The following is a 12,387-nucleotide window of genomic DNA, read 5'->3' on the forward strand; positions in this document are numbered from 1 at the left end:
TCTTTCCAGCTGTCCGATTCTACAATCTAAACCCACACTTCCTGAAGACATGGACGACACGTGAACAGCAGCACAGAGCCACAGCACCCGCGGTGCCGCTGTCCTTACCTGTAAAACAGCCTCTATTATTGTCACTGTCTTTCCAGTCCCAGGAGGTCCAAAGAGAATATACGGGAGGGGACGGCAGTCACCACTCAGAATCCTTTTAACTGCTAACTTCTGATTTTCATTTAGCACCGGATTGAAAAACTCCATCTTTCTTGCTTTAGGGGTCTGAATTTCATCTACTGTATTCAAAGTGGGGAAAGTTTCAGTTAGACGCAAACAGCTCTCAACAGCTGTGGACACATCCTCACCTAGGTCAGGCGTCAGCACGGCTGTGTAAAGGCTAAATCAGACTACAGACAGGGAGCAGCTCTTCAGTGTGACCATGGGTAAGACGCACACAGGGGCATTCCTTTAATAATCTGTGTGTGCTTTTTTTTTTTTTTTTGAGACAGGGTCTGGCTCTGTCACCCAGGTTGGAGTACAGTGGCACAATCTCAGCTCACTGTAACCTCCACCTCCTGAGCTCAAGCAATCTTTCCACGTCAGTCTCCCAGGTAGCTGGGACCACAGGCACCCACCACCACACCTGGCTAATTTTTGTATTTTTGTATTTTTTTTTTTTGTATAGAGATAGGGTTTCGCCATGTTGTCCAGGCTGGTCTCGAACTCCTGAGCTCATGTGATCTGCCCACTTCAGCTTCCCAAAAGTGTTAGGATGACAGGTGTGAGCTCTGCACTCAACCTGTCTGTGCTTTGTTAAAGAGGGTCAGGATAACGAATGCAGCTTCTGAGAGGAAAATGACAGGGCATCAACTGATTCTGCGGCTTTAGAGATCACACTCAAATATTAGAGACTGGATTAGAAAATGTCCACATCTACAAAGAATACCTGGAAAAAACCACCCAGAATCTAAAAGTCTTCTTAAAGTATCTAACCTAAAACACCGAGTCTCCAGTCAAGGTGGAGACGGCAGCCACCTGCCACAGGCCACACGTCCCCCGACTGTTCTTCCTTCTGCATGACAGCCCACTCCTCAAAGTCCCCGTTTTCCAGACAAGAGTCTCAGAGTTGCTCTTCTCCTTGCCCCTCACAAGCACACACCCCAATCACTCATCTCTGCAGTAAAGGGCGCCAGCGCCGGCAGGTCCTTGTCACCAACACGTCTCTCCTTTGTTCCATGTTCAGCTTGGTCCGTCATCGTTTTCCTAGTCTAGAAATTATCAGGCAGAAAAATGGTTTTAAAAAAACAGCTCGGTGTTTACACTGGCTTGGTTGAAAGAGCAAACATAAACATCTAGTGTTCTACTTTAACAGCTCTTTGGATGGATCACAGGTCAGACCCTTTGAAAAATAAAGAAAAAACAGATTATCAGATAAAAAGCTGCTAAAAAGGCTTACGCTTTTTCTTTGAACTTGCTTTTATAAATAAATATAAAGTAAAATTTGTGATGAAACCAAAGCGCAGGACTACATTTTATTTTATTGTCTTCCCTTGGTACATCCTACCTGCTTTCCAGGCTGGACAGTGGGGGAACCTGCAGGGGACGGTCAAGGGTACAGCCCAGGGCTCTGGGTCTCACAGGCCTGCACAGTGTGCAAAGTGCCAGTGCTGCCCATTGACGTCAGGCAAGATCCTGCACCAGGCCGGGCGCGGGGCTCACGCCTGTCATCCCACCACTGTGGGAAGCCAAGGCAGGGGGTCACTTGAGCCCAGGAGTTCACGACTAGCCTGGGCAACTTGGTGAAACCCTGTTTCTAGCAAAAATACAAAAAAAAAAAAAAAAAAAAAAAATTAGCAAGGTATGGTAGTGCTCACCTGTGGTCCCAGCTACTTGGCAGGCTGAGGTGGGAGGATCACTTGAGCCCAGGAGGCGGGGCTGCAGTGAGTGGAGATTGCACGACCAACTCCAGCCTGGGTGACGGAGACCCCACAACTCAAAAAAAAAAAAAAAGAAGGCTGGGTGCAGTGGCTCATGCCTGTAATCCCAGCACTTCGGGAGGCTGAGGCGGGCAGATCACGAGGTCAAGAGATCGAGATCATCCTGGCCAACATGGTGAAACACTGTCCCTACTAAAAATACAAAAATTAGCTGGCCGTGGTGTCACCAGCTACTCGGGAGGCTGAGGCAGAAGACTTGCTTGAATCCGGGAGGTGGAGGTTGCAGTGAGCCGAGATTGCGCCAGTGCAGAGCGAGACCGTCTCAAAAAAAAAAAAAAAAAAAAAAAAAGGATCCTACACAAGAATTGGTTGTACGTTCCAACATAAACGGCATTTGTCCTAAACCAGTGGGATTTTCCACTTTTTTCATTACAATCTGTAATCCACAGCTTTGCACATTTATCTTTGTTAAATAACTTCATTACTTTCATAGGACAGATTCTGGAATCTGTGAAATCGAAAGTTCTGGGGTCAGCAGTAGTGGCTCACACCTATAATCGGAGCACTTCAGGAGGCTCAGGTGGAAGCACTGCTTGAGTCCAGGAGGTCAAGGTTGCAGTGAGCCATGACTGTGACACCACACTGCAGTTAGGAGGACAGAGGAAGGCTCTGTCTCAAAAAAAAAAAAAAAAAAAAAAAAAAAAAAAAGGTCTCACATTAAAAAATTTACACACACGTTACTAAGTTTTAGTCTAAAACAGGCTTGTCCGACCAGCAACCCATGGACTGCATGCGGCCCAGGACAGCTCTGAATGCAGCCCAACACATACTCGTAAACTTCTTAAAACATTATGAGTGTTTTTGTGATTTTTTTTTTTCAGCTCATCAGCTATCATTAGTGTTAGTGAATTTTATGTGTGGCCCAAGACAAATCTTCTTCCAGTGTGGCCCAGGGAAGCCACAGATCGGACACCCATGGTTTAGAAGTTTATGCCAATATTCTCCTTCCACAACTACTGTGTTTTTCAGAGTGTGACTGACATACAATAAGGTGCACATATTTGAAGTGTGTGACTTGACAAGTCTGACATGTGCACATACCCATAAAACCATCAGCACAATAGAGACGACAAACAGACCCGTCAGTCCCCAGAGCTGCCGTGTGCCGCAGCCCCTCCAGTCACACTGGCTGCTCACGTGCTCTGGAACTTCATACTTCACATGAGTGCGCACAGTGTGACTCACTGGAGAGACACCTGTGCTGTTGCATGTCAACAGCTTGCTCCCTGTATTGCTGAGTCATGTTCCGTTGTACGAACGCAATGCGACTTGCTTATCCATTCACCTGCTCATGGACACTGGGTTTTTGGTGATTAAAAATCCAGCTGCTGTGAACTTTGTGTATGGGTCCTGGCATGGCCGTAGGTCTTCATCTCTCTGGGGCACACGCCTAGAGAGAAATGACTGGGTAGTATGGCAGGTGTGCATCCAGCTTCTTAAGAACACCTTTTGCACAGTGGTGTGCCACACCCACTTCCCACAGCAGGGTATGTGCCAGCGGCCCCACGTGCTCACCAATGCACAGATGGTCCAATTCAATTTCTGGCCATTCTAGTAGGTGTTCAGTGGTACCTCGTTGTGGTTTAATTTGTGTTTCCCTAACAACTAATGATGTTGAACATCTTTCATGTGTTTATTACCATCTGTATGTATTCTTTGGTAAAGTGTTCAAGTGTTTGATCCATTTTTGAAAACTGAGTTCCTAGGCAGTTTGTAGAGTACTGTTTGCCAAATACAAGTTCTTGATCAGATGTGATTTGCAAATTATTTTCTCTAGTCTGTCACTTTTCGTTGTTTTACCAGTGTCTTTTCTTTTTCTTTTCTTTTTTTTTTTTTGAGACAGCGTTTTTCTATGTTGCCCAGGCTAGCCTTGAACTCCTAGGCTCAAGAGATCCTCCAGCCTCAGTCTCCTGGGTCACTGGGACTAAAAGTGTATGCCATTGTGCCTGTCTAACAGTGTCTTTTCAACAGCAAAATACTTAATTTCACTGAAGTCCAATATATCAATTTCTTTATAAGTCATGCTCTTAGTGTCACATAAAAAAAATCCTTGCACAAAGGACGTGCAGATGTTCTTCTACGCTGTTTTCTAGATGTATAGTTTCAGGCTTTACATTTACGGCTACGAACCACAGAGTAAGTTAGTTTTTGTCTATGCTGTGAGGTACGGATGCAGGTTCATGTTTTTGCATGTGTCCTGCATTTACAGATCATTTTAGGTAAAACAGGCAACTTGATAATATGGAGTCTTCGGACCCCAGAGATACAATAATGTTTAAAACATTTAGGTGCTACTTAAAAAAAAAAAAATTCAGGCCGGGTACGGTGGCTCACGCCTGTAATCCCAGCACTTTGGGAGGCTGAGGTGGGCGGATCATGAGGTCAGGGGTTCGAGACCAGCCTGGCCAACATGGTGAAACCTCGTCTCTACTAAAAATACAAAAATTAGCAGGGTGCAGTGGCACGCACCTATAATCCCAGCTACTCAGGAGGCCAAGGCAGGAGAACTGCTTGAATCTGGGAGGTGGAGGCTGCAGTGAGCCGAGATCTGCCACTGCACTCCAGCCTGGGCAACAGAGCGAGACTCTGTCTCAAAACAAACAAAAAACCAAAAAACAATTTCTGAGTGTTTACTGGAAATATATATACAACTTATTTTTCTACACTGATCTTGTATATTGCAAAATCACTTATTAGTTCTAACAGCTTCATTTTAGATCCCATCAGGTTTTTTCTTTTCTTTTTTTTTGAGACAGAGTTTCACTTTATCAGGGCTGCAGTGTAGCGGTACAATCACAGCTCACTGCAGCCTCGACCTCCCAGGCTCAAGGGATCCTCCTGCCTCAGCCTCCTGAGTAGCTGGGACTATAGGTGTGTGCCACCATGCCCAGCTAATTTTTAAACTTTTTAAAAACAGAGACAGGGTCTTGCATGTTGCCCAGGCTGTTCTCAGTGATTTTCCCATCTCAGCCTCCCAAAGTGCTGGGATTACCAGCATGAGTCACTATACCCAGCCTCCATCAGACTTTCTACAGGATGTGGATGCCTTTTCTTTCTGCTTCATTGCACAATGCTGGGCAGAAATGCTGAGTAAACATGCTCTGATCCTGATCTCACAAGCAAAGAGCATTTAGTTATCACTAGGTAGGTTTTTGTAGGTAACGGAAATTTCCTTTTTATTTCTAGTTTGCTGAATTTTGATCAGGAATGGATGCTGGATTTTGTCAGATGGTTTTTCCTTTTCAGCTTGTTAATATGGTATATTACACATTGATTTTTGGAATGTTAAGCCATTCCTGGGATGAACCCTCTTGGTCTCATATACATGTGTCATATAAATATATATCTGTATATATGTGTGTGTATATATATATAATTTTTGAGACAGAGTCTCGCTCTGTCACCCAGGCTGGAGTGCAGTGGCATGATCTCGGCTCACTGCGATCTCCACCTCCTGGGTTCAAGCGATTCTCCTGCCTCAGCCTCCTGAGTAGCTGGGTCTACAGGTGCCTGCCACCGCACTCAGCTAATTTTTTTTCTGGGATGGAGTATTGCTGTATTCTATTGCCCACACTGGAGTGCAGTGGCACGATTTCAGCTCACTGCAGCCTCCACCTCTGTTCCATTTTAGATAGTTTCTACTGCTCCGTCTTTAAGTTCACTTTTTTCCTTCTGCATTGTCTAGTCTGCTGATAATTCTGTCCAATATATTTTTCATTTTAGGCACTGAAGTTTTCATTCCTAGAAGATAAAATTGTCTTTTATATATCTTTCATGTCTCCAATTAACATGCTCATGTCTTCTACTTTCTGGAACACATGGAACTTATTTATAACTGTTTTAATGTCCTTGTCTGCTGATTCTACCATGTTATTTTGGGGGGTTGGTTCCAACTGACTAAATTTCCTCCTTTTGGGTTATGTTTTTCACTTTTTCATTTTTTAATCAGATGTCAGACAGTGTTCATTTTATACCTTGTTGGGTGCTGGATAATTTTATATTCCTATAAATATTCTTAAACTTTGTTCTGGGATGCAATCCAATTATTTGGGAACAGCTTGCTCCCTTTGAGGCCATCATACTTTGTCAGTCTGGGCCAGAGCAGCCTTCAGTCAAGGGCTAGACTTTCTACACTCCTGAGACAACACCCTCCCAAGGACTCTACATGTGAATTATGAGGTTTTTCTTCTCTGGCTGTGGGCACAGCTATTTTTGGCACTGTGTCAACTTTAAGGATTTTTCTTGCTGTTCTTTCTAGCTGGTTCTTTTCCACACCTGGGTATTTTACTCACATCACGCATTCATCAATGCTTAGCTGGAAACTCAAGGAGGAACCTCTGTAGGTCCCCAGATGCTCTCTGTGCCCTGCCCTCTCCCCAGCATTCTACTCTGTCAGCCTTATCCCGCTTGCCCTCCCCACCCTTCCAAATGCTGTCTCTGCACTCAGGTCACCAGGCTCCACCTGGGCTCCCTCTTGGTGCTCTCTGGCCAAGACACTCTCGGAAGGCTGTGAGTTGGGAAAACCATGGGGTCACCTCATTTGTTTCCTCTCTCAGGAATCCCTGTCCTATGACAGCTGATGTTAATGTCTGAAATTGTTGTTCCATATGGTTTGTCTGATTTTTTTATTGTTTCAGGAAGAAAGATAAATCTGGTCCCTGAAATTCTATCTTGGTTGACATATGAAATATTCTTGAGGCCGGGCGCGGTGGCTCAAGCCTGTAATCCCAGCACTTTGGGAGGCCGAGACGAGCGGATCACGAGGTCAGGAGATCGAGACCATCTTGACTGCACTCCAGCCTGGGCGACAGAGCAAGACTCCGTCTCCAAAAAAAAAAAATTCTTGAGTTTATTTTCAATCTAGTTAATCCATAAGAAGATAATGTTTTGCATTTTAAAATCTACAGTCAATTAGGAATGTGCCCACCTAAATAGTAGCACCTCCCCGACCTCACAGGCCATCCGCATCACAGACTGTCCCTGAGAATCAGGCAGTATAACGAACTAGTAATGAGGTGATGACGGAGAAGAAAAGCACTGTCCAAGGAAGACTCCTTTCTATTTGCAGAACAAAAAAGAGATCAACTATAAAATACGCCACAAATAACTTTCAAGGATAACCTCTTGCTGCTTCATTTGTCGTATTTTCCATGATTGTGTAGGCATTCTAAACCTATCATTTTTGCATTTTGGGGGAGGAAGTATAAAATGGTAAGCATTTTTGAGTATTAGATATAATTTAAAAATTCATGTTATACATCGAAAACATGCTCATAAAACCAAATTTGAATAGCACAGAGTAAGTTGTAAGCTCCACCATGGCATAGATGACCTTCTCGTTATTAGAAACACGAAGATAAATAAAACCACTTCTATTGTATTCACAAAAACAGGCACTATGTTACTAATTATGGAGTGACTGGACTATGAAAGCTTTTTTTTCTTTTTGAGATGGAGTTTTGCTCTTGTTGCCCAGGCTGGAGTGCAGTGGCTCAATCTTGGCTCACTACAACCTCTGCCTCCTGGGTTCAAGTGATTCTCCTGCCTCAGCCTCCCAAGTAGCTGGGATTATAGGTGTACACCAGCACGCCCGGCTAATTTTTTGGATTTTTAGTAGAGATGGGGTTTCACCATGTTGGCCAGGCTGGTCTTGAACTCCTGACCTCATGATCCGCCTGCCTCAGCCTCCCAAAGTGCTGGGATTAGAGGAGTGAGCCACTGCGCCTGGCCTAGAAGTTTGTTTTTTTTTTTTTTTTTTTTTTTTTTTTTTTTGAGACGGAGTCTTGCTCTGTCACCCAGGCTGGAGTGCAGTGGCCGGATCTCAGCTCACTGCAAGCTCCGCCTCCCGGGTTTACGCCATTCTCCTGCCTCAGCCTCCCGAGTAGCTGGGACTACAGGCGCCCGCCACCTCGCCCGGCTGTTTTTTTGTATTTTTTAGTAGAGACGGGGTTTCACCGTGTTGGCCGGGATCGTCTCTCGATCTCCTGACCTCGTGATCCGCCCGTCTCGGCCTCCCAAAGTGCTGGGATTACAGGCTTGAGCCACCGCGCCCAGCCCCTAGAAGTTTTTATAAAATATCTTTGCAACATTCATGAAGTTTGGAAATGTTAACAATTTGCGGGGTGTGTATCCTTCCAGACATTTTCCATGCATACACAATCACATAAATGTACCTAAGTGTACACAAAAACCATATAATTTAAAAATAAAACTCTAAAGCCAGGCATGGTGGCTCACACCTATAATCCTGGCACTTTGGGGGCCGAGGAGGGTGGATCATAAGGTTAGGAGTTCAAGACCAGCCTGACCAATATGGTGAAACTCTGTCTCTACTAAAAATACAAAAATTAGCCGGGTGTGGTGGCACATGCCTGTAGTCCCAGCTACTCTGGAGACTGAGGCAGGAGAATCGCTTGAATCTGGGAGGCAGAGGTTGCAGTGAGCCAAGATTACACCACTGCACTCCAGCCTGGGTGACACTGCAAGACTCTGTCTCAAAAAAAAAAAAAAAAGAAAAAGAAAAAGAAAAAAACCCAACTCTAAGGTCATATAAACATCCATACTTTGCTTCCCCTATTTAATATATTGTAGCCATCTTAGCCCTTGCACATAAACTTTACACTAAATCTATTTTGTGAATATTGTAGTTCACTTGATTTTAACTGCAATTTTGGGTTATTTGTGAACCACACTGCTCGAATACTCCAGTCAACTGAGCGCTAATACGCCAAGAAGGAAATTCCCATCCCCTGTGTAGAGACAGTTACGTCGCTGAGCACTACCTTTTTGCTGGTGGACCGTCCATTGCTTTTGGTGTCTTGTTCATGGTTCCAATTTCCTGTCACTTGGGGAGACTGTAAAATAATTTCTTCTGGAAACAACACTTTTAAAATAAAAAAAGGTAAGAGCATAGGTATAACTAAAAAGCTAAAAAAAAAAAAATTAATAGAGGTTGTTTATGGCTGACCCTAAAGTAATTAATATTCTATTCCCTTCCTTTCTTAACCTGCCTGTTACACTGTTTCTAAATCAGAGCATTATTAGTACTGCATATTCTTCACAAGAAAGCCATTTACTCGCCCATCTGCAAAAACAAAAATGAATTACATTTATGAGGGGAAAGGCGAGCAAGATGAATTTATTTTCAGTTATTTAAGCAAGCTATTATTAGTTATTCACTAAGCTGAAATAGTACGAAAATACTAAAACTTGATAGAAAATTAAAAACATGAATATAATAAAGTTTTACTTCTAATGTTATGACTGAAGAGACTATTTTACACAAAATTTTACATGAAGCCTATAAAAATACTCTGTGAAGATGTAACACTATCATTCTATAAAAATAATACCTTTTACACCTAAGTGGATGACTTGTTCAAGTGCAAAGTGACACCGTCTGCTTGTAGTCCTGCCGGGAAGAAAACCACATAAAATAACTAACTTTGCATTCAGAACTATTAAGGCTGGCATACAGTAATGCAAATTTGATTATACAACCTTTAAGTCAATATAAAAAAATCACAGCAACAATCCAACAATCAATGAAATAGAGAACAGAAAAACACTAGAAAGGATGGGCGCAGCAGCTTACATGTGTAATCCTAGCACTTTGGGAGGCCGAGGTGGGCAGATCACCTGAGATCAGGAGTTCGAGACCAGCCTGGCCAACATGGTGAAACCCTGCCTCTACTAAAAATACAAAAATTAGCCAGGTGTGGTGGTGGTGCACGCCTGTAGTCCCAGCTACTCGGGAGGCTGAGGCATGAGAATCACTGGAACCTGGCAGGCAGAGGTTGCAGTGAGCTGAGATGGCACCACTGCGCTCCAGCCTGGGTGACAGAGTGAGACTCTGTCTAAAAAATTTTTTGTAAAAACCACTAGAGAATACCAATGAAGCCAAAAAAAAAAAAAAAAAAAAAAAAAAGAAAAAAAAGCATGTGACAAAATCCCACACCCATTCTTTTTTTTAAAGAGACAAGGTCTTGCTGTGTTGCCTAGGCTGGAGTGCAGTGGCACATTCACAGCTCACTGAAGCCTCAAATTCCTGGGCCCACGTGATCCTCCCACCTCAGCTTCTCAAAGTGCTGAGATTACAGGTGTGAGCCACCACACCTGGCCCCATATCCATTCTTGATTAAAAACTCACTAAAATAAGAATCTATCTCCTCAACCTGATAGAGGGCCACTATGGAACCTACAACCCACACTGTACTAACTCATTCAGGACTGATAGCCCTGCCCCTAAGACCAGGGACGAAGCCAGTGCATCACTTCTCACCACTTCTATTCCACACTGGCACAGAAGTTCCAACCAGTGCAGGAAGGCAAGGGGGAAACAAATACAGAGCATCCAAATAAGAAAGGAAGAAGTAAAACTGTCTTTGTTTTGTTTTGTTTTGTTTTCAGACAGAGCCTTGCTCTGTCACCCAGGCTGGAATGCAGTAGGGTAATCTTGGCTCACTGCAACCTCCGCCTCCTGGGTTCAAGTGATTCTCCTGCCTCAGCCTCCTGACTAGCTGGGATTACAGGTACCTGCCACCACGCCTGGCTGATGTTTTGTATTTTTAGTAGAGACGGGGTTTCCCCATGTGGGCCAGACTGGTCTCAAACTCCTGACCCCAGGTGATCCGCCTGCCTTGGCCTCCCACAGTGCTGGGATTACAGGCGTGAACCACTGCACCCGACTTGAAACTGTCATTCTTTGATGTACGACTGTATATGCAGAAAATCCTACAGACTCTATGAAAAGCTACTGTAGCTATTGAGTTTAGGAGACCTGCAGGATACAAGGTAAACAGACAAAAATCAACTGCTTTTTATAAATACTAGAAACAAGCAATTAGAAACTTAAGTTAAAATTACTGTTTATAGGCCGGGCGCGGTGGCTCAAGCCTGTAATCCCAGCACTTTGGGAGGCCGAGACGGGCGGATCACGAGGTCAGGAGATCGAGACCATCCTGGCTAACACCGTGAAACCCCATCTCTACTAAAAAATACAAAAAACTAGCCGGGCGAGGTGGCGGGCGCCTGTAGTCCCAGCTACTCGGAGGCTGAGGCAGGAGAATGGTGTGAACCTGGGAGGCGGAGCTTGCAGTGAGCTGAGATCCGGCCACTGCACTCCAGCCTGGGCGACAGAGCGAGACTCCGTCTCAAAAAAAAAAAAAAAAAAAAAAAAAAAAAAAAAAAAAAAAAAAAAAAATTACTGTTTATAATAGCCATTTAAAAACTTTAAATAGGTATAAATCTGACAAAAGATACGTAAGACCTATACACTGAAAAGTATAAAATCTTGCTAAGGGCCGGGCGTGGTGGCTCAAGCCTGTAATCCCAGCACTTTGGGAGGCCGAGACGGGTGGATCACAAGGTCAGGAGATCGAGACCATCCTGGCTAACACAGTGAAACCCCGTCTCTACTAAAAAATACAAAAAACTAGCCGGGCGAGCTGGCGGGCGCCTGTGGTCCCAGCTACTTGGGAGGCTGAGGCAGGAGAATGGCGTGAACCCGGGAGGCGGAGCTTGCAGTGAGCTGAGATCAGGCCACTGCACTCCAGCCTGGGTGACAGAGCGAGACTCCGTCTCAAAAAAAAAAAAAAAAAAAAAAAAAAAAAAAAAAAAAAAAAAAAAAAAAAAAAAAAAAAAAAAATTCTTGCTAAAAGAAATGAAAAAAGACGCAAATAAATAGAGAGATACCATTTTCCAGGGCTGGAGGACTCATTATTATTAAGATTTCAATTCTCCCTTAAACCGACCTATAGATTCAATGTAATCCCAATCAAAATCCCAACATGTTTTCTGTAGAAACTGATATGACCTAAAATCCATGGAATAATAAAGACCTAGAATAGCCAGACAACTCTGAAAAGGAACAAAGTTGAAGGCTTGATACTACCTGATTTTGAGACTTATCATAAAGGCACATATCATATACTATGTTTGTGTTCCCCTCAGCTTCATACAGTGAAACTTCATCCCCAATATGATGTTATTGGGTATGAGGAGTTGAGGCCTCTGGCAAGTGATTAGGTCATGAGGGTGGGGCCTCAAGAATGGAGTTAGTGCCCTTACACAACGGAGCACAGAGAGCTCTCTCTCATCCCTTCTGCTGCGTGAGGACACAGGGAAAAGATAGCCGCCTATGAACCAGGAAGCAGTCTCACTAGGACACTGAACCTGCTGGTGCCTTGACCTTGGGCTTCCCGACTTCCAGAGCATGAGTAATACATTTCTGTTGTTTATAAGCCACTCCATCTATGGTGCTATGCTAATGCAGCCTGAGTGGACTAAGACAGACAATAAGACCCTGTAATGTTGGTGTCAACACAGACAAGTGTACCGTACGGAACAGAACAGACAGTCTGCAGAAACAGATCAACAAATATTTGGTTGGCCGGGTGTG

The 12,387-nt window shown here is 44.0% G+C and overlaps 1 protein-coding gene across 12 annotated transcripts in view; it reads right to left on the reverse strand.

Moving 5' to 3' along the window:
• Nucleotides 1-12,387, reverse strand: part of MOV10L1 (Mov10 like RISC complex RNA helicase 1) — a 71,145-nt gene that overhangs the window by 19,621 nt on the left and 39,137 nt on the right. For 10 of the 12 annotated variants that reach the window (XM_050745803.1, XM_050745805.1, XM_050745807.1 and 7 more), the window contains 4 exons: nucleotides 9,341-9,399; nucleotides 8,771-8,871; nucleotides 1,151-1,259; nucleotides 109-287 (listed from right to left, as the gene is read on the reverse strand). In XM_050745803.1, coding sequence (XP_050601760.1) covers nucleotides 109-287; nucleotides 1,151-1,259; nucleotides 8,771-8,871; nucleotides 9,341-9,399 — 448 coding nt within the window. The other 2 variants (XM_050745801.1, XM_050745812.1) reach the window with 2 other exon arrangements.

Source organism: Macaca thibetana, chromosome 10 (genome assembly GCF_024542745.1).
Source record: "Macaca thibetana thibetana isolate TM-01 chromosome 10, ASM2454274v1, whole genome shotgun sequence".
Classification (NCBI taxonomy): domain Eukaryota; kingdom Metazoa; phylum Chordata; class Mammalia; order Primates; family Cercopithecidae; genus Macaca; species Macaca thibetana.